This window comes from Bombus fervidus, chromosome 11 (genome assembly GCF_041682495.2).
Source record: "Bombus fervidus isolate BK054 chromosome 11, iyBomFerv1, whole genome shotgun sequence".
Taxonomy (NCBI): Eukaryota; Metazoa; Arthropoda; class Insecta; order Hymenoptera; family Apidae; genus Bombus; species Bombus fervidus.
Window position 1 is genome coordinate 10,395,464 of NC_091527.1, and position 23,164 is coordinate 10,418,627.

Here is a 23,164-nt window from a genome sequence, read left to right on the forward strand (position 1 = left end):
TGTTAAAATGTCAAGTTCCTCGTCCTGATATGAATTAAAACGATAGATGATCAAAAGTTGATGAAGAAACGGAACAAGACGTCCAATAGAATCGAAAAGTGTATTTGCAATTTCTGTTCATTTTATTACTTTTCATCCAGTTTCTAATAGAATTAAGAGTTGCTTCATCTTTCGTTATCCATATCATTATATTATCGTTCCACCGAAGACGTTTTTACATTGAATGTCGTTTCTATCGAAATGGCGAGAAAAAACTTCGGACGAATCATTTTCAGCGTATCCCTACAAAAGACACGCCGCGCCATTCGTTAAGACATTTTTAATCAGTGAGAAGAGAGGCGACTGGGATGGAATCAGAGAAGAGGAAGAAAGAAGGGGGCAGAATCGCTGATCTTTCTATTCCGACGACTGCAACAGCCTGCCTCTTCCTTGACCTTATTAAGAGCCTCTCTGTTCAGATTCTCTGCTCGCGAAGAGAAGAGAAAGAAGAAGAAAAGTATGAAATCGAGCAGATCTCGCCTCGAGATCCTATCCCTGATTTCTTCTCACTTTTTTCCTGCCTCTGCAACGATTATCCCCTGTAGATGCATCGCAAAATGAGGAAACGGCTATTTCGTGCGATAGTATATTTTTAATAAGTTTCTAATTGTAAGATAATGTTATGATCGATCGGGAAAATGTTAATATCGCACAATTGAAAACGAAAATCTTTTAGGTACAAAGATGTACATCTTTAAAAAATAACTCGTAAGTTGGAGTTTCGTAAATCCACTCCAACAATAATATTCTCCTACGTATCGTTCTACATTTTGCAAGAAATTCTTCGTAAATTCGCTTCCGTAGTGGAACTGATTCTCACGATTCTAATTCAACGTTCCAACTCGCACGAATCTTCTCTGCGACTATCGCTTCAAACGCATCTTCGATAAAAAAAAAAAAGTGAAAATTCCAAAGTTAGGAATCGGTCGATCGAGCAAAGACACGAGGTAAACGAGCGCAGATCGCGAGAGAATAAAATCGAGAGATGGAATGGTAAGGCGATGATCGAATCCAAATGAACCCATTAACAAGCTCTTTGCTTGGACGGTGGCGGCTGGAGACGGAAAGATTGGGAAGCAGCCACGGTCGAAGAGGGCTGTGCAAACATTGTCTCGAGCTTTCTCCATTATGTAGATTGAATCTGAACCGGTTACCGGCTGGGTTTTCAACGCGGTCTGCTCTCGTTTCAAACTGCACCCGGAGTTTTCAACTCGCCACTCTCTCGTCCATGTCTGTACGTGTGTGTACGTTGAATCCACGCGCATTCCAGCGTATCCAAGGCTTCGCGTCCAGCCTTCCGTTCATGCACTAGCGCAGCGTCCGGATCCATTCATTTTGATCTGTGTACATACACAGATTCATATTCATGCTCGCGGCCAGGGGCCTTTATGTTCGTCGTGACTGTGTTCACGATCAAGCGTCAGAGAGGTCCACATAGCCGTTCAGGGACACGAGGTGAACGTTCATGGTTCACGGCCGGGGAACAGAGGCGTGAGTGCATTCGGATATATTTGTAGTCGACATCTGAATACGTGGTTCGCCTGCACTTTGTCCTACGTTAATGGGTTACCACGTGGCTATTGCCCGGGGATGTTCTCCGGATCGGTATTAGATAGCTGCTGTAGATTGCTGATTATTTCTATGTCGATTACGAATGTTTATGTTTTTCGATATGAAAAATTGAAAGCTAGAGGAATCTTCGAAGGACGAGAACTAAGAACGATGGAATTTCCCACGAATGTTTTTCCTTCGATCAATGGATAATCTATCTTTTAGAGAGCATAAAGTAGAGGCTGTGATGAGTAGGCACGAATTATCGAATGGAGGAAAATACACGTGATCCTACGTGCAAGCTGATTTTTTCATCGACTTCATACCGTTTATGTCCGTAAGATAATCGAGTAAATTCTATTTATTCGAGGATTATTCTCGGTCGTTGCGCAGGAACGCAGCTTTTCCGGCAATCGGACGAAAAATATTCAACCTGGACCTGAAACTAACTTGCTGAGCACTTTTGTATTGCTTAAAAGTCCACGTGAATCCCGTTCCTCGTGCAACGTACGTTAGACGAAACCTTAAACGCTTCGGGTCCGACAATTTCCACGCACGGATGTCGATTTAACCGACATATTCCATGAAACGCGCCATTTTCCAACGCGCGTCCGCATCTGAATTTTCCATTCTTTCTCTTCTTGAGAACAAAAATAACACGATTTAATTCGGATATACCTGAATGATAAACTATTGAAACTGCTTGGTATTATAATTCTATTTATAGTAGTAGGTTCTGTTTCGTTCGATTCACGGAAAACACCATTAATTTTTACGGTGGTATATGAAAGAAGCTATTCTAGGTAGCTGGTAGTAAGATTAAATATACACCGGCTGACAGAAGAATTTCGACACTTACCGTAAGAGAGCTCCATGTGTATATATATAACGAGTTACATAAAACGTTCTGAAATTTCATTAACATCGTAGCAAGACGTGACTGTCATGATTATATTGGTGAAATTTGCTGATCTAAACTAATCTAAATTAACGTAAAAATATACATACATAGAAGAAAGTTAATATATGAAATAATTATTATCATAAGATTGAAATGGATTTAGGTATATCAAAAATAGTAAAGCTTTACGATAAATCTTTCATAATCCTGCATACACGTGTCAAAGGATGTAATACCGCGAATGTATTTCAACATTAATTAGTTGCTATATTTAACTTTTCTGTTGAGAAATTCAAAGGATTTATAAGATAAATTAGGAACAATTGCTATGATTACCAATAGAAATTGGGAGCAATTTAAAGCTCGAATTAAGGATAAAGTCATTAAGAAAGGCGAGTAATGATGATTTATTCGCGTTTCGCTATGGAGAAGATAATAATTATACTTTTTAATCTTTCGTTGCGAATTCGATACGTTGAAACTGTATAATTCAAGAAAATTTATGAAATTCCTCGGCTTTCCAATCTGTATGTGTCTGTTCTTTCATTATTAAACTAAAAATCCCATCGAATCCATTATATGCCGTTCCGATACTATTCATATTGAAATTCTTTTATCGTTGAACCACATTTTTAATTAAACATCAGTAAAAATACGTTATCTGAATATTAAAGTAACTCTTATCGTGATCGATAGTAACACTCGATATTAAAAAAGGAAAAGAAATCAAATATCCAGCTAAAAGTGAAATTAATATTTATACGTGTATTCGTTCTTTACATCATCAGCACGAACTTTATATCGTACTGTAAATCTCGTTCGTCGTAACTTAAAAAATTTAACAATTCATTTATATTTTTAGGAATTCAATCATATTTTTAATCGCGCATCCGTCATACCATTCGATAAAAGAATTTAAATTTTGCAATAAAATCATACCAGACTTCGATTGGAAATGTTAGAAACTGTTAGGAAATGATACGAATTTCATAAATTCAAAATTCAATCAATATTTGAATCTAGTACAGAGAAGAAGAATAAAATTTATTACGATACAATTTTCTTATGAAATTTAGTTAATTTGCCAAGTCGAAAGCGAATTGCGATATGGAACGCGATACAACCGATACAAACGAAGCTTTGTACATACAAAGTCACTGCTCGAAGTTCTTTATTTCGCAAAAGTATCGGGCGATCGACTTTCTATTATTCGAACTGTATCGAACAAAGCAAAACACAAAAGTGAACAAGCAAAAAAAAAGGGATGAAAAAATATGCGAGCAACGAAATAAAGAACTAAAACAAGAAAAAAGAAGGCGACTCTCGAACTCACTTACAGATCGACGCAACGAAGCATCCTGTGTTCGAACTGTGTCGAGAGGGACGTGGTAAAAAAGAAAAAAAAAAATGAGAGCAAAAAAGGGGGGAAAAAAAGAGTACAAAAAAAGAGTCAGACGTGTGTACATTACGGCACACAAGAGAACTCGCGTTCGGGGCTGGAATCGACACGGATCGAATTGATGAGTCGGAGCCTGCGAACGTTCCGCAATCAATTCCGCGCATTAACGGCAGCCGATCAATATTCATGAAGCGAGCGCGGTACGCCACGTCAAAGACAGAGTTCAATTTCGCGGCAGGTCATATACACACATACGTACATACATATAAAATACAAGAATACATAGTACATATTACTATATCATATATATTATTATATATATTATATTATATATTACACACACACATATATATATGTGAAATAATATATACTCTGTACAGAGTGTTGAAAAAGGGTATCTATGAATCTACGATTTTGAAGGTTTGTAGTGTTTACAAGAGAAAATAAAAAATATTTCATTGATAAGAGTAAAGAATCGATATTTTTGGTATAAAAAGCAAAATATCCTCGTGTGGATATTCAAGTAGCTCGATTTAATGGTCCACAAAAAATGCAGCCAAAGTACAAAATGTATCTATCTAATATGTGTGATGTAATGTATATGTGTGATATAAGAAATATAAAATGAATACCATATCTAAAAACCTATGCCATAATTTACACGCATAAGCGCAATATGAAAATGAAAGGAGGGAACATCGAACCTAATTTCAAATCTAAACATATCGAACCAAAACTTATGTACCCTATACTATAATCTCGACTTATTTTTTTCATCCCCTTCGAATCACCCCCTTGGCAATCCTATCACGACTTCTAGAAGGTCCCGCGTAGATATTCGCATACAAAGCAGAGAGAAACGCAGCTACATATCGAAGTAGGAAATTGAGGAGCACGATGACGATCAGCGATTACCGGGTTCGCCGTAGTCCTCCTCCACCTCGTTCTATCTTGCTCCCTCGCCATTAAGGTTTCATCAAGATGACAACGTGGACGCCGTAGCGTGCGTATCACGGTGATGCATGGTTCCTCGAAGGGGACTGACTCTCACGTGAAACAGGACGAAGATATATAGCACATCCGACGTGGACGTATGCTAATTGCCGCCTCGGCGTCCGAAGGACTGGCACAATTAACCCTTCGTTTCATCGGGACCACTAATCTGCGAACCGGTCGTACCCGATCGAAGTATCAGTCGGCGAGGGATGCGTTTCCGATTAACCGGCTGCACCCATGATAGACGAGACGAGGATTATGGGCCGCGTGGGGAGCATTTGACGTGTGGGTTTCGAGATGCGTTTGGTTAGTTAAGATTTGTTGAGGAAACGGGGACAGTGGCATGATCAGAGAGTTGTGGGTGTACTCGTGATTAATGGCTTTCGGTTTGATTAAGGGAATCCTCGTTGCTAAGCAAACTCCCTTTAATCTTTTAATTCGTTTAATTGTTTTAATTCGATCGCCAGTATTTGGTTACCGTAAAATTTCGTGATTTCGTACTCTGTAGCTGTTTTCGTTGTACTTTCGCGCGTGTAGAGATATTACTTTGCTTTGCCTCGTATCGCGATAATGATACTTTTCCAAGCAACGTGTCCGAGGACGTGATTCGATTATATATGGTCGTTGTAATTGGAGAATCGAAGAGTTGAAACGCGGAGTCATGCATTTGAACCGGCATCAAGAACATAGTACGCCAAGTTTTGACACTACCTTGAAGAGACATTCAAGCGATCTTAAGTAGGGAGATATTACAGTTGATTCGTTTCTCGATTTTTGTCAAACATTATGATTAATCGGTGGTAATATTCCTCGCACAAATACGAAGGTTCCTCGTGTGATTATCATTTCCGATATTTGTCAACGTGTTAGTATATATCCGCGACAGATAACTTGCGAATGTTTCTAAGAAAATTTCGTCGAAGCTTGAATAAGACATTATTTTATGAAATTGACATAACAAACTTCTATCCGCCAAATAGAACTCTTTTATTCCCTTAATTCAAAGAACGTCTATATTGTTCCAAAAATAATCTCTCTTTTAAATCCTACTTCTTTCAAACGGAATTAGAAATTTATCTAAAGCAGGGTTACGCAGTTAGAACAACGAAGAGACTGCAGAGATATAAAAACGTTCTTGAACAAAGGAAAAAGAACCAATGATACAGACCGCTATTGCTCAGTCATTTCCTCTTCCCCGTCTAGCCTTTCTTCAACTGTCATCTTTATCTTCTCCCTTCTCTTTTATAATCCTGCTTGAAACGCCTGATCTCTTCAATCTCATTCCACGGACATCCCTCTGTCTCTCCCGCCTCTTCTCCATGTTACTTTTCCACTGGATTGCCCCTTTTTCTTTACTCGCTCTCTTTCTTCCTCTTGTCGCGCTTAAGCATCGTTTAACATTCTAATCGATTTATCGATACAAGCCCTGTAAAAGTAGATTTTGAATCATTCGCGAATTACGAACTAGGTCAAACGGAATCGTGTTGCGCAACGAACTTTCGGTGAACAACCAAGACTTGTAGTTGATTCGTGAAATGAGCTAATCAGCAATTAGGAAAGTATATTTGCGTCGAATTTATTCTGAATCTTTGATACCGATTGATTTACGTGATTGATTCCATTGTTTATATTATATGTATATCTCAATGTACAAAGTAGCTGATCAATTGAAAGGAACGTGGACTTGTTGGAATTAATATCAACTCATATGTTATTTTCTTTATTTTTCTCTATTAAGTCATTTAAGTTGCATGTATATGCATATCAAAAAGAATTAAAATAATGTTTTTGATCGGAAATTTATGACGAACAATATCAAAGTTATTAGCATAAATATTATTATATTACCATATTGTGGATAATATAAATATTTTTGATTGGATAAAACTCACCTAATTCCATAAAATAAACATATACAAATTTTATAACATAATTGAAATATAGGAGGAATTGATAATTTTAAGATACATGTCTGAAAACTTTTAGAATATTAATTTTTTTTTTAATATTTACAACAAACAAAAGTTTTGATTTGAAATGAAATTTATAGACGCTTATTATTTCTACTTATTCTAGGATGCTGAGAATAAGAAAAGTGAGAAGAAAGAGGTCGTCGGTCCGCCTTTACAAACCGCGTCTGTCAGTGTGAGAGCGCTGATCGAGGAAAAAATCATACAGAAAAGAACCACTGGTAAGTTGTATTAGGTACCCGTATTTTAAAGCATGTCACTCGCAATAATATTTATAACTAATGTCAACGTAAATTTAATAACAAGTATTAATGTTTCGTATACGTCAACCTAATAAGTTCAACGCAATAAACGCGAATTGCAAAGAAAGGAGGATAAGGGTAGAAATATCTTTTATTCGTGTAATTTATAGTTCTATGAAATGTCGAATAATGACGTTAATATCAAACAACGTGAAAATTCAAAGAGCTTGCGGAATAGAAATACGATCACGATGATTTATGTGCCTTGAAACGTATCTTGGTTGGATTACGTCTATCCTTCTTCCTCCCAATCTCTCTCTTTATCACGATCTGTCTTCTCTACAGATACATTTCGCGAACTATCATAAGGAGCAAGACCGAGTTATATTAACTGTCGAGTTACGTTAACTTTCCCTTAGACACATTCAGGAGTCTAACGTGACATCTGGTTACAGAGAATCTGTCGCTGAGCTACTCTGTATACACTCGCGAATACTTAAGACCGGAACTAGGGCAACTTGAACGAACATGGAATTCGTTCACAAAGTGTAGCGAGAGCGTAACTACACGTTAGAGAAGACGTTTTAATATAATCGCGATAAAGATTAAAGTAATCACAGGTGAATAATACAATAGTAGTTTGAATTAGTAAATTATCTTTTCTTTGCTTTACATTTATATTTCGATCTCGTTTAAGCTCAGAGAATATTTAATATTCACCATGAGATTAGAAATACGTTCCTATTGGAAAACTAATTGTACGTTTACGTACAATACGATTTGTACAAAAATGAACGTAATATAAGGTTTAATACAATCCATGTTCACTCGCGGAGAGACGCGATCGCGAGGAAGCACGTCAACGGGAGTCGTAAATTCCCGTTACGATTAGACAATCTACGCCGCGAAATGATCGATCCCCTATTTCGGTTAGGATAATAGAGGTAGTTAAATTGAATGTGACACTGATATAACAAATTATAAGTTACACTTTATTCCAACAACTTTGTAATGATTATAATTACACTGGTGCGTATGTATAAGTAAAGTAGGTGACTGATCTAAAGGTGGAAACCTGGTCAAAGGTGTTGACCGTTCGAAAGATGGGAAATCAGTGCCGTTCGGTGACGATGCTGTGGCGGAGAAAAGCTAAGGATGGGTGTGTCTAGCGCACGGAACCATCGGATTTGTTGATGACAATTTTGGCTAGGAAAATGAGGGCAATAAACGTTGCTTCTGATTGGATAATAGACGCCTGATGGGCTAGGAAGGATCTTAGCCGCCCTCGAGAGAAAGTCGCTAACGGAAGATACTGAACGTGAAAGAAATCAACTTTCCTGTATCTTCCCGTAGTAGACAATAAACTATTTAGTAAAAGAATATTTGGTCGGTCTGAAGGACCTTAAATAGAAAATGCCTGGAATTTATGGAGGGTACTTGAGACTATCGATGGTACGCGGTGAGGATGTGAAGATATCTGGTTGCCATCCTGCCCGCGACGTGTGGTCCGGTCTAGGCAGAGAGTCGGCCGACGTAACACATATATTATAGAAATTGTAAATAATTAGAATACGTTATTAAAATCGCGATTCGGTGTAGGATGCTGGAAAAAGTGGATCGATGTTAATCTTCAAATCAATGTTCGCAAAGTCGTTTCCGTAGCAAGATATTAATCCGATCAACTTCGACAACGGCAACGCTGAGAACACAAAATTCGTGAACGCGATTCCGATGATTCATGCGATCCACGGCGTATCTCAATCCAATCCCATCTCCTCTCTCTTCTTTTCTCCTTACTCTTTCGTATCTATCCATGTTTCTATGTATCCGTGTCTCTTGTATCTATATACGTGTCTATATTTGCGTCTATGTCTATGTTTGGTCCGTGTCTACATAGTACGTCTGTCCGTCTGTGAAAACCGTGTACACTTGCCAGAAGCTCGCGTGATATTCCAGCCAGCGAGAAATCGCGCCTCCTCCTCGTCGCTCTATGCACTGCCGAAGAATCGTGATTTACGAAGCGAGCACGCCAGAATATTTCTCGCATTGTCCACGTTCGAACGATAAATCAAGCTGTGCCGCGATGGTCCTGGGTGGCGCAGGGTGGCGCGAGGGTGGCCGGATGCCGCGCTTTTGTAACAAAGTGCGCGTCGTTAACGATTTATGCGCTATTTCGTCGTCGACCGCTGCCAAGTGCAACGCGAGACGAAACTGTCGTTTCTTCCGCGATGATTCTTCGCGGATCACCGGTCTCGTTCCATATTCAGATTGGTCTACTTGAACTCACCCCTTGACGTACAGTTTTCTTCGATCTATCCGATCGTAAATGTACAATGTTTTTTTTTTTTTTCTTTCTTTTTAGTAATATCGTTTCATTTTTAATACAATATTTCAATTTTTGATACTTCCATTTTCAATACAACGTGATTGTGTGGATTAACGCAAAAGACATGTGAAAAGTGGTTGGTCAGCTGTGTCTGTGTCTCGTCTTAATTTTTGAAATAAATTTACAAGTCCGTCGATGATTGGTTTATCATCGGATTGATAAAGAATGAATTGTTGGCATTTATTTTTTGGAAAATCAACCAATCGAGTCTATAGTGGCAGGCCACGAAATCGGTCGATAAATAATTTGGTGGAATCGACCGTTCGACGCTGTTCGCTTGCTGACGACGCATCGCGTCGTGTCGTCCGTCGTCGACGCATCGATGCAATTAGAGGATGGTTTCTGGTTGAGTTAGTTGTCGACGATGAAATGGCTCGGTGTTTGGTCAGAATCTCAAGAGAAACGACAGTGAACATCGTGACAACGCTTCGTTGACGTGCGAATTCAATTCGACGATTTTCAAATCTGATTTGTGGTCTTTCGAAATATTTCGAAATTCATTGAAACTCTTCGGAATGTTCCTTGGAAGATATGTTGCACGTTCATTTTTTGTGTTGAACAATAATTTTCAAATATTTTGCTTTGATATGTTTCCTATTTATGCTATATGTTGATAAATATTTTTCATGTAAAATCCAGGCTCTACTGTAATGTTATTATATTGGAAAATTTTACGTGTTTTTTAGTATAAAAGTCCTTAATGTTCGTGAACTGTTATTAATATCTCATGATCGAACTACAGCTTATGGTCTGATAGAAGCCTGATATATTCTACTTATAGATAGTTCTAGGTATAAAAGCTGGAATTCTTTATTTAACCAAGAAGTAGAGATTGTTTCTATGAAGTTATTCGTAAATTTTAATATATTTGAACGTCCATTGATTGTTATTTCCTGCGTTCGTATCGTTTCTAATGTCTGACAACTTTCGGATGCATTCTACTCGTTCTTTCGATTTACGCTAGACGACGATAATCGGATACGATTTCTTGAAAAAATTGACAATTTTAATTTAAAAAAATAAGATACAGTTCTAGAATGACCAATATTAATTTTTACGTTCTTTCAATTAGTACTATCGCATGTATATATTATTCGAGTTATATTAAATACCTTTCCGTCTCCCGTTATATTATCATTAATATTCGCATAATTATTTCCTTTCTGTGTAAAAAGATTCGCTTGATCTATAAATTTACAATTCCGCGTTAATTAAAACGGTGCCTAAAAACGACATTTCCCCTTGTTTTGCTGCTTTTTAATTTAACCGGTATGCGTACGTCTGACAGGAAAAACAATTGCACGTCAAAATATAATTTATTCCACTACACGTTGAAAATTCCACGTTACGGATAGAATTTCCGTTTCAATGAAGCTGTTATTCCACTTCAAAGCTATCGCTCTTCGCTTAGCGCACGCGTAGCCTTTTTCCTAACTGTTCGTTTCTACGCCACACGATTATTCATTTTAATAATCGCAAGGAGAAAAAAGGGGAAGGAAAAAATCGTTCGGTTAGGAACGCGAGTTCTTTGATGAAAACACGGCACGCGTTGCGGCAAACACGATATAAATATTCATTGCGTATTTAGGGGAACTACGTATTCACCGAACAAAACATTCATAAGCAGATAAATTGATTGTAAATGAATAAGTGATCACAGGCGTGCGAACGCGCCGAAGCATGACGCTCGTAATAACGTAATAACAGAAATGATGCGAATTTTAAAACAATTTGCAACGATAATGCCAGCGTAAATACTTAAAATCCATGAAACATCGGTCATGGGGCTGTTCATTCATTAAAAATAATTCGCTCGAATGTAACATTACAGCTCGAACGATTTATTTCTTTATTTAATTTTATTTTCTATACGTGCTCGAAATGAACACATTTATAGTCTTTCATAGTCTTCTTTTCCTTCTATAAACTATAATTCTATGATCAGATTTTCTGAGAATAGTATTTTTATTCTTTAATCGCTATAGCAACGAGTTTGTCAAGGTTGGAGATAATTATTTGATTAATTATTTGTCAAGGCTTGAAAAGATAATTATTTCTCACATTTATTGACGATATTATGCGTCGTACTGTCGAAAACGTTTGAAATTATCTCTTATAGCACATATTTTCTATCCATTTGCCAAACTTTCGCAACGATCAGCAGATAACCACGATATTTTACCGGCTTCCCATAACCAGCGCCGTCATCTTATCGTACTTTCCATTGAATTGCAGCGATGCACCCAGCATCGAGTTATGCATCGTCAGCAGTGGCTCGTAGTCCGCCAGGATCCCCAGCAAATTCTGTGTAAATCGTCGTTTCTACTTGAAGAATTATCGTGTCGATATTACTTCCAAGTTATGCCTCGTTTTGAGCGTTTTGTCAACAATAATTTCTCGTATCACGACTACTCCTCGTTAATTGAAAATCACACGCAAAAGGTATAAGAATACATTTTTATGGATTTTCTGTTAGTTTTAGAAACGACATAAAAACGGACGATAAATCATGAAAATTTCATATATATTTTGTATCTATTTATTTTTAATCAAAATCATAAATAACGAGAAGCTATAATTTCTTGTGATATTCCAGAGTTAATGATTTAAAACAGTAAATATGCTTTGCTAGGAAATAAAAATACGGGTAACGCGGCGTCAAATATATCGTTCGATAAAAACCTGCGAATTAAATGAATACAAAGAAAGAAGAAATAAACAAATACTTTCCAATCGGCCCAATTTAAATCGTTTCCATTTGCTTATTTACAATTTTATTACGTTTATTTTTGAACGTTCGATCGCCACGATTTACTCTTTTACTTCAACCATCGAGGTTTCCCGTGCGAAGACCTTGAAAAAATATCGACCACTCGACTTTTCCGCGCGCTTTCCTCCGATATAACGAAAGCCGCAACGATTTCCTCGCGGAGAAGTAAAAACAACATCGAAGGGCCCCTTGGACTGCGAACAATCTGCTTTTACCGCGATCAATGATTGGCAATTTGCAAAAATCCCCGGCGGTTTCGCCCGCGCGGATTTACGTCGTTACGTGACCGTACAAATGCGCGGCCATCAAATGGATTTGCGGTCCACATAACGTTATGCGTAGAAGCGCCGACTGAAAAATGTAACGAGGCTCCATCGTCGAGCACTGCGTGAATTTCGGCGGGTTAATATGAAACATTGATTTATCGATCGGCTGGCCCTGTAAGCTTTATTCTGAATCTATATGCACGTTTGTGCAAACGTTCGTTAAAATGCAAAAAATGTTTCGCATTTAAAAGTAACAATTACGTATTCTTCGATTGGAATATCATCTTTTTTAATTAGAATTTAGTTTCGATTGTAATATTATTTTTCAAATGTAATTTGGTACCTGGTTTTTATTATTTCCTCGTTTAAGAGTAATTTAGCGTCGTTTCATTGCGCCACATAATTCAGCGTTTCCCCGTGGAGTAAAGGTAGCGAAAGAAAATAGAAAAAAGAGCTAGAAAATTTCGTCGAAATGTTATGGGTACTACGCACGACAAATTGCACGGAGATCGATCGCCGTCGCTACAATTTCCATCTCCATTGGTCGAACAAAAGCGTTTACAACGATTTCAATTTACCCCCAGAGGGAAGAAAAGCAATAGTCAAAGACGGATATTAATTTCTTCCGGTTGATTTATTGGCCGCGTGGGCCGTGTCGACAATGAGCAAAAACGTCGAGCAACTCGCGGTTTCTGGTGTATAACGTAAGGTAAAAAACCGAGAGGAAGTGAAACTCACGGGCTCGTAGCCAGAACGAGGGCCAAATATTCATGGAATATCGTCGTAGAAAAGTTTCCTCTCGCCATACACAACTGCACACTCTCGACGTATCCCATTTCCTTCTCGCGCCTCGGCCAGGATATGCGCGCATTTATATCTGTCGGGTTTCGTTGCTGTCGTAAACGACGTTCCTCGTCTCGAAATGTATTTTTCAACGAGCCCCGCGTCGTGTCTCCGCGGATGCATCGGCTGTCAATGCTGATCGCACTCGAGCAATTGATGGAAAACCTACGGTATTACAACGGGAAAATTGTTTCCTGTTAATTCATTACTCGTAGAGGTTGTTTATGTGCAACGTCTGATCATACGCTCGCGTATTCTACTGATCGATTTTATACAGGTGCCCTATCGGGTACGAGTATCTAGAAATTAGGTTGTTTATAGCGTTTTCCATGTATTTTGATACGTATTGTTATACGTTTGACGAAATTGGATTGTTTACGAATGGATTGTTAACAATTGCAAGATTCTAATTTTGCTATCAACTCTCACGCGATAGAATATTTTGATCAAAATTATGGCAATACATATTGTTCTAATTAGGAAATATACATATGTACTGTGGCAACTAGATAGTAGATAATATATAGTTTATCGGTGTTGATGACAGATGATGATGAAATAACCGTAATTAGAATTAGCATGACACGATTAAGTAACCTATATACCGAACCTTCCCTAGCGTGACTTTGATGGCTATAACGTTGATTTATGTAAATTCATAATTTGAGCAATGTTTGATATCCAAAAGATTCAATTTTGTTATTATATATTTCTTTTTGATAATCAATTTTCAATCGCACTATATATGACTGTATTAATAAAAATCTGGTTCATTATCTATAATTTTCTAATTAAATTACATCCTGCAATGAACGAGCGAGTGCCTCGATCCTTTTCGAGCATTGGTAGGCTCGTATATAAATTTGTTTAAAAAGACGATATATTTTCTATTAAAGAAATACGCTTCGTAACGAGATTTCTACTTCTAATTGGCTGGCCGTTCAGTGGAATACTCTACTGAATAAGTCCTCCGTAGATAAATGAATTTCATTTCGAATTTTTATTTTTTCAGAAATAAAAAAATAGTATTTATACGAATACATATTTTAAATATGGATTATGTGATTATTAAGTACCACGTTTTGCATATACTTCAAAAATATAAATATATACACGTAGAGAAGTTAATACTTTCGAGCAACGTATTGTTCGTAAAATATGAAACTTCCCTCTTTTCACTTTGTTTTTCCTGCCGATTTGTTGGAATATCTTATTCATTTTCGCTATTATGCGTTCAATTCATTATTAAAGTATGCGTGTACCGATCACGGGTTTTTGATTGCCGAATAATTTCAGAGTTTATATGCTTTTAATCATTCGCATCGAATTTGCCAATAAATATTAAACGATATTCCACACGGAAAAAACGACAAAATCATATTAGTACGTTCGTTTCGGTGTAACCAACGAAGAATTAACAAACGCAAATTAAAGTGTACTTTTACATTACAAGAATCTTTTCTACTTAATGCTTTGAAAAGTAAAAATTTCTTAAAAAATATATATCTCTACATATGTGTTCTATCTACTTGGAAATGGCGAAATGTTTTCGAGTTCCAGATAAATACGAGCGTCCCGTTCTTTGACAGAGACACGTTAATAAAACCATTTCCCTTCGTCGAAAGATTATTCCCTTTTCCGGCTTGTACGGTCGTGAAAAGGCGAATTAAAGAACGCACAAATGGACGGAATCGGCGCTCGTTTAAGAAGATCACAGATCTTATAATTTATTCCCCATAAACTGAAACGCTCTTACAAAGTGCGTTCGCTTAACTGGTAGTACGATTAATTCATATTAACGTCATTATAAGAGAGAATATGTACGGCTGAGACGAGCCAGGCAGAACGGATCGTTCCGCTGCATTCACTGATCTTCTTCCCTCATTTTCTCCCTTCTCGTTTCTTCAATTAGTCGTTTAAAAAGATCTCGGCAAAGAAGAAGCCGTGCTCGAAGAACGTCATTGGACTTGTCTCTTGTTAAGCCGTTATTTATGTAAAATTGTATGCCTTTTCGTGTTTGTAGCGTCCGTTGTCTGCTGGCAGATTATATATTGGTATATTCTACTTACAAACGATACTTTTTGTGTATAGGTCTGTAATATGGTTTAACTTGGAAAGTTTTAATTGATTTTAATATATTTCTTTTTGATATCGATCGTCACTCTGTTATGTGTCATCACAGAAAATATTTAGTATGATAATTTTCATATAATTTTCAGAGTAAACGTCGTACTAGAAAATTAGATAAAAATACTTTGATATCGCTGAATCGTTTACAAACTACATTCCAACACAGTTATAAGGTTGCCGTGCTTAAATGCTCTACTGGCAGGAATATTTTCTATTAATAATTCCAAATTGATGGTCGATACTTAGTATTTTCATCGTTAAAAATATATTTAATTAGAAACGAGTTGATATTAATTTTAAGACCCGTGCACAGTACAGTCCGCAAGGTACTTCAATTAACTAATAAAATATGTTCGTTCGTAGAATCGACGGGGTACAGTTCCGTTTCGAGAAGCATGCGCCGTGATCCCACGTTTTATCGACGAAAATTCACGCAAGTTACACGCAAACACACACGCCGATCTCCGGGAAATTAAACTGCAATGATAAAGTGAATAATTCGGTTTATTTCAATTGGAATTTATCGAAGTATCGTTTAATGATAACTAGAAAGCAGACTAAAGGTTTCCCAGAGGGTTTCTCAATCTTATTCCGTTAACTGCATCCAAATAAGATTAATATTCGTACTACGATAGACATTTTAATTCCTTTTAGTCCTTCGTGTATCTCGATTCGAAATACATATAATCATCGAACTAATTTAAATACATCGTATACTCTTCATTTATAAGTTGGTAAGTTTAAGTTTCAATGATATTAGAGTCAAGTCACGTGTAATATGAGAAAAAGAAATACCGGAGAAATTTGATTGCAGAACAAAAGCTGTATTTATGTAATACGAATAAACGTTAGGAAATTCGATACAATCCATATGGTATCAGTTCGACTAATAACCATTCGTAATAATTTAATACATCAAATAACGAATTATCGGAGATTTTAATCTATCGCTGAAAATACGAAGAAAAAGTAATATTCAATTTTTGTATTTAATATTCCTGCACTTTCGTATTAAATAAATGTAAAAGATATAATATTGAAAACGATATAAATAAAGCAAACATCGTATTATAAAATAGTCGAAACATATGAAAATATTTTAGAAATACAGGATATATATGTTATTATCGCTTAATCTGCTAACATTTCTCACAACAAATCTCATATCGTAGAAAGGAAATCTCTTACAAAAATTATTGCCTCAAATACACAGAAATAAAGCGAACAGTTGTTTCAAGAAAATATTCTTTCATATTTCAGCAGCAGATACGAGCACAAATCAACAGCTTCGTACGAATGCAACGGTTTTTACCACGCAAACCGACAGTACGTCGCAGATTTCCGGTAAAACGAACTTCGCGGTACCAGCACCGCCTCCTTTGGCCTCTGCGGAAAAGGTCCGCAGACTTTCGGATGGCGAGCACTTCCGGCAGCCCAATGTCACGGTTTGCGGACACGTCACCGTACAGAAGCAAATGCAGGAAGCACAAACACAGGCTCAGGCGCAGGTGCTGGCCGACATGATCTTGAAGGTGCACTTCTGTTCTTTGATTCAAGATTTGCCTACGTTTTTATATCATTCCTAAGTGTCTTATTTTGATTTTATAAGCAGAAATCTTCAATCTTCCAGGGCACTACCAAAATGGCTGTGAAGAGGACGACTTCCGATCCCGGGCAGAGATTGCACCTGACGTATCAAACATCGGTTCAATCGATCACCAATGCGCAGCAGCAGCAACAGCAGCAGCAGAAGCAACAGGCACAGCAGCAAAATAATCAACCTCAAGCTCAGCCTACAGTTACAGACAGTTTCTCAATGACAGGTTATTCCGAAGACGGTGGTTATTTTAGCCCAAGTCTTCAAGATGAGGTGTTCCAGCAAGTCACCGCAGTTCCTGACAGCGTCCTGCTTCATGCAACACAATTGGATTCTCTTCAGGTGAGCGATTGTTTTCTTTTTCTTTTTTTCTCTCTCTAGTTTGTTTCTATTATCTGATCTTGTCTCTTGTTATTCTCTGTATTTCTGACCTCTGTCGTATGATCAGGCGATGAATCAATCGGTGATAATTTATCAAATTTATGTAAAAGTAAAAGTTTCTTGAATGTTTCTGCTCGCCTATAAAGTATTGACTTCTTTTCCTTTATGGCATTTCGATAAGTAAAATTTGTCTGTAGAAAAATGATACTCTAAGAAGACTATATTTGTACAATCAATCTGTAGCTGTTTAATAAGATTATAAACATAGTGAGCCATTTTTATAAACTAGAATCATGATCCAAAGTTCAAAAATCACATAACAAAATTCACCTTTGTTGAATTCGATGATACCTAACTCGATAATTAAAACATTCAGTTGCTATTACATTTCCATAGTAAACTTCCAAAATAAGCCTCAAATTTTCCAATAAACAGTTCGGTTATTCTCCACAGACACACTCAAAATAATAACTCTATTATTATGCACACGTCTTCGTCCGTTCTTCCCCAAATGCTTCACACGCACGACTTTCGCCTCGCAATTGCCATCCACCGAAAAGTACATAGCAAGAAGATTGCTAAAAGCGACGACGCGCGAACGGATATGAGAATCCGCGTTTTCGTCACTTGTGTCAAAACAGAATATATCCAAGATCCTTTGATGGGCTAATTACACCTGGCACCCCGTTCTTCGTTCCGTGTCAAGCATCGAAGACGCTTTAGTTTCAATTACGCGACGGGGCAAGGGGCCGCATCTCTCTCCAGGCGCAGAATTTAATAAGGCGAATTATCTAAGTAGTTGGCACCAACTGCACCGACGATGACGTCGACGATGCTTTGTGCCGTTTGGAAAGCACCGTTTCCGTCTGTGTCCTCCACCTATCCATCGGATATCTTGCACGCTCTCCCTTTCTCTCTCTTCGTCGTGTTTCTCTCGTCGTCGAGAAGACTCATTAACGTCTGACCTATGAAATTCCACCGTAATAGCTGCGTTCATTGACGTGCCATTGGAACGCTTTTATTCCGCGAATTTTTCATCCCCTATCCTTTGGAAAATTCAATTTTTGACGAGAATTTCTAGAACGAGGATTGGTGTCCTAGATGGAACTTGGGACAATGTTACTTTTTGAATAAGAATTTCTATAGTTTATGGGTTTGATCGATTTAAATGTTTCGGCGGATATTTATGAAATTATTTCAATACACTCTAGGTAATATTAAACACGAATAGCAATACGAAATTTGAGAGCAATCAGAAAATCGTGTCATCGTATAGTAACCGTCTAACAAATTACTAATAATTCTAGTATACTGAATAAACAAAGAAAAATCAAACCATTCAGTTTCAGACAACTAACCTGTTACAAGAACAATCTGCCGAGCAGTTACAAGACATCACCCTGGAGGACCGATACCCATCTCAGCACACGGTGAATCCCGACTTACAAGCACTGGTCAACTCGCCGTTACCAGACTCGCTAGCCGAATTCAGTACTTACGGTGCCCAATATACAGAAAGCCCGCACACGTTACCAACCCAGTCTCCCCTGCCATCGCCTTTAACGAGACACGACAGTCCAAGTTTCACATATCCAACACCACCAGCGAGCCAAGAAGGCCTTTTAACCGGAAGCTTCCCTCTATTGAGTCCTCAAGAGGACCCGGAGAGCGTGAGACAAGTATCGTCACCTTTATCAGCGGCTTTTTACGCGACCACGATGTCCTCCGCGGCGGCGGTGGAGGAAGCTCTGAGCGAAGTATTGCCAGCTGAATCCGAAGCAGACGCTGATCTATACGGATCCGGTTCACCGAATCCGCATTCTCCACTGCCAAGCCCTTTGTCGGCGACCCCAGCACCGTCGCCACTGTCCTCGTTACCGCCGTCTTCGGTCTCGTCACCAAGACCAGTGTCGTTCACGGGCACCAGCTTCCCTGTGTCGCCACATCACGTTCTCCAGAATCAGATGATGCCCAACTCGGAGGACCCACTACTGTCGTCCACTCCGAAGGATTTCACGACAGCCAGCCGTAGGCGATTCGAGTTTCAATCGTACAAGTTCATCACCAGCCAAAACTTGATCGACTTCGGGCTGGGTAATGGTAGCCTAGCTGGTATCGTGGTAGATAACAACGGGGAGTTCAAGCTGATTCAGACGGCTGGGCTGCAAAAGACGAACGTGCTGGTGCAGACGAGCTCTCTGAGCCCGGCGTTGACTTTCAAGAAAGAGATGCGGCTGACGACTCCGAAGATGGAACCTGTCACTGTGAATCTCGGCCTAAACGTGCAGACCAACCATCAGTACAACGCTGGCCAGTTCAATCAACAGCAAGTGGTGAATCCGACGAAATTTCTTATACAGACGAATGTGGCTAAGAATAATAATATGAGACAGAAAACGGTCAGTGGAAACTTGCCTATTCCGGTGGAGCAGATCAAGAAAGAGCTTCTGGACGAGGATGTTTTCCTTACTCCTAGCAACGTACCAACTGACAGCCCTGTTACGCAGTGCAGAAAAAGGCCTCGTATGGATGGAGGATTGTACGCGAATGCGTCACATTCGTATCCGTCGAGATTGAGGAAGGCCTGCGATCGACATTGGGATAGTAGCTACACGCCTCCACCGATTTTGGATCCTTCTAGACCTGGACCTGGACTGTACGCCAGGCTGCATCAGTATGAAAGGGATTCTGACTTCAGTTCGGATGATTCGCAAGGGAACGATGGACCTCCGCCGAGAATTAATATCGGGACGAGGTACCAAGCGACGATACCGCCGGTTGGGAGTGACGGGGATAGAGGAAAGGGCGAGCCCGAGGCTGATCATCTGCTCTGGGATCCTGGTATAAATAACGTGCTGACAGATAATGAACGTAAGTAATTGCGGCTTTTAAAAGATATTGGATTTGGTTTATGAGAGACTTGGGTTTATTGAGAGTTTTTTTTTTTTTATGAGAGAGAAATGGGATAAATGTCTTTTCCTCTTCTTCTTTTTTTTTTTTTTTTTTTTTTTTTTTGACGAAATGGATATAAGAAATAATATCTACAATCATAGGTATTTAGCTAGAGAACTTTATTGGGGATTTCCAAGCTTTTACGAATATGTGTACATATGTAAAAATGTTTTGATCCTTTTTTAATTAAGCTCTATATGATCCACGGTTTCTCAAATTGAAGATTTTTGTACCTTCTTTCCTCCGAGTCTCTCGTTTGTATTAGAGGCGTAATGTCAGTGAACAATACTATCTCTGGCTTGTATATATACATTCTTGAATTAAGAAGGTACTGGTTATATAAACGATGGTTATGTGAATGATCGTACAGTGTATCTCTCATGAAAAGTATCATTTTGTATATAGGATGTGATTATACAACCGCGCATTACATACGCAATAATTTCGTAAGAAACGCAGTTGTAATAATTATTATTTTCCATAAAGTTAACTCGAAACAAATAATCGATATTCGTTGATTAATGTTTCCCGATGTTTCTATATGGCATCGCAGAGAATACATTAAAAGAATAAGTAGATTACTTTATCCATAAACGTAGATTGTAATAAAATAGACGAGAATAATACGTAAAACGTTTGCAATATCGTCACGCTACAGATATACAAATTACATTTAGTTTACGCTTTCACGCCAGAGAATGCGTTGTTTCCGCGCGAACGAATTTGTATCTGAAGCAAAAAACTTTTGTTTTTGCAGTGGAAATGTACCTACAATTTGCATGCTGCGCTGCGGTACCAGGTGGAGGAAGGAACAAAGAATACGCGCTTCATCTGCTGCACATGTGCAAAGGAAATATTCATGTACGATTCTTTCAGTTTAATTCCTTTATTCCATTTCCACTATCCCTAAAATTCCTATACCATCCCTTTTCGCTTTTCTTTTTCTCTTGATACAATTTTTGAGCAATGTATTATTGTAGTTGCAAACAAAACGGTTAAAAAAATTGTATATAACCAGTGTCTAATTTTCACATATTGCATACATTTCGTAATTTTATCCACTGGGGTTGTTTATACAAAATACATGACATATCCACGATTATTAAAAAATTACATCTTTCCCTTGAGCTCGATCTATGCTATTCTGTCTCTGCTATGTTCTATGTACATACGATATCATTCTCATTGTCTATATTCCATACTTTATATTTTCCTTCGTTTTCAAGTTTCTCGTTAATTACATATAGCCCGAAATTATATCAAATTGAACGTCCGATCGTTCGCTGTTTGTTATGGTTTGAAACATTGCAATTAACTCGCAAACGGTATCGAATAGATTTATATCTTCCTGTTCTAAAGCAAAGAAATATCATCATCTTTGATACATCTTTGTATTTCCATATTTCATTATCATTTATTCTCTTGCATGCACAGAAATCAACACATATTCTCTAACGTTACTAATACGTAACTATTTTATTTTATTTTAACCGTTAAACTTCTATTTAGTCATTTTCATAAACTTATCTCAACTTAGTCAAATACTCGAATACTCTTATTATGAAACTTTTCCAAATACAGAAAGTTAGGATTTCTCATCTTCTCGGTGTCTCTCTTTTGTTAAATTCTTTCATTAATAGTATCAACGTGGTTCGTTGTTCATTTCTAGGAAGCAATGCTAAAGTTGATGAGACCGACGCCTCCGTTGCCAGCGGAACATCCGTTGCTGAGTTACGAGTGCCACGAGACCGACCGATGGACGTCGCAGGAAATGGACGCATTCTACCAGGGCCTGTTGAAGTACAACAAGGACTTCTCTGCGATCTCGCTAGACGTGGGTGGCAAGTCCGCGAAACAATGCGTGCAATTCTATTATCTGTGGAAGAGGCTGTGCCCGGACGAATACAGGAGACTGCGTGCTCTCCACGGTAAACCAAAGATTAAGACAGAGAGCAAGGATTCCAAGGACACTAAGGAGCTTCGCGACGCCATCGCGTCGGTCACGGAGATGGACTTCAGCGAAGACAAATCTGTTCTTCACCGCACTCTGGTAAGTTCAATCGAGATTCGAATAATATTATTGTTAAACCACGGATGCTTATGCGTTTAAGGGACATTTAAATATACAGACAAAGAATTCTCCTGCAATTTTAATGTGGTTTTAAAGCATAGAAAATTATCCTTGTATTTATATCCTATAAAGATCGAAGACCGTTTAATTATCACGATCGTAACGTTTCTAAATATTGTGATATTTGTATTTAACGTTTATTTGTATGAAGTTTGATTTTTCGTTTCACGTAGAACTTGTTCTTCAGTTACAGACAAACGAGAGAGAAAACTCGGCTACTCTGACCACTAGCGACGGAGAGCTGAGATTATTCGCATACGACTGCCCCGATGTGAGTACCATTACATTATATCACCCTCTATGTATTCTATCTTTTACCTACAAGCTTTATTTGATACAATGAGACCGAGTAACTCCAAACGATAACAAATATTACGATTTTAATAAATAAGGTATTAGAGTAACAGAGTTTGTTAGCTGCTGAATATAACTTAATGTCACCGCTTCTTTTTGATTAGGAATATATGATATAATATCGAGCATTTTAATATTCTTTTATATATGTATCTTTTTTTTTTTTTTTTAACAACAAGCATAGATCGATCTTTAAATGTCTAGACGATTATCGAGACTATTAAATGTATCTTTCATTAAACTTGTATTATTTTTC

The 23,164-nt window shown here is 38.0% G+C and overlaps 1 protein-coding gene across 6 annotated transcripts in view; it reads left to right on the forward strand.

The window, feature by feature from the left end:
• Positions 1-23,164, forward strand: part of LOC139992028 (uncharacterized) — a 513,816-nt gene that overhangs the window by 470,267 nt on the left and 20,385 nt on the right. For 5 of the 6 annotated variants that reach the window (XM_072012473.1, XM_074111957.1, XM_072012477.1 and 2 more), the window contains 7 exons: positions 6,963-7,077; positions 16,754-17,025; positions 17,124-17,432; positions 18,815-20,342; positions 21,181-21,284; positions 22,093-22,473; positions 22,742-22,825. In XM_072012473.1, the coding sequence (XP_071868574.1) occupies positions 6,963-7,077; positions 16,754-17,025; positions 17,124-17,432; positions 18,815-20,342; positions 21,181-21,284; positions 22,093-22,473; positions 22,742-22,825 (2,793 nt within the window). The remainder of the gene's footprint in view (positions 1-6,962; positions 7,078-16,753; positions 17,026-17,123; positions 17,433-18,814; positions 20,343-21,180; positions 21,285-22,092; positions 22,474-22,741; positions 22,826-23,164) is intronic. The other variant, XM_074111956.1, reaches the window with a different exon arrangement.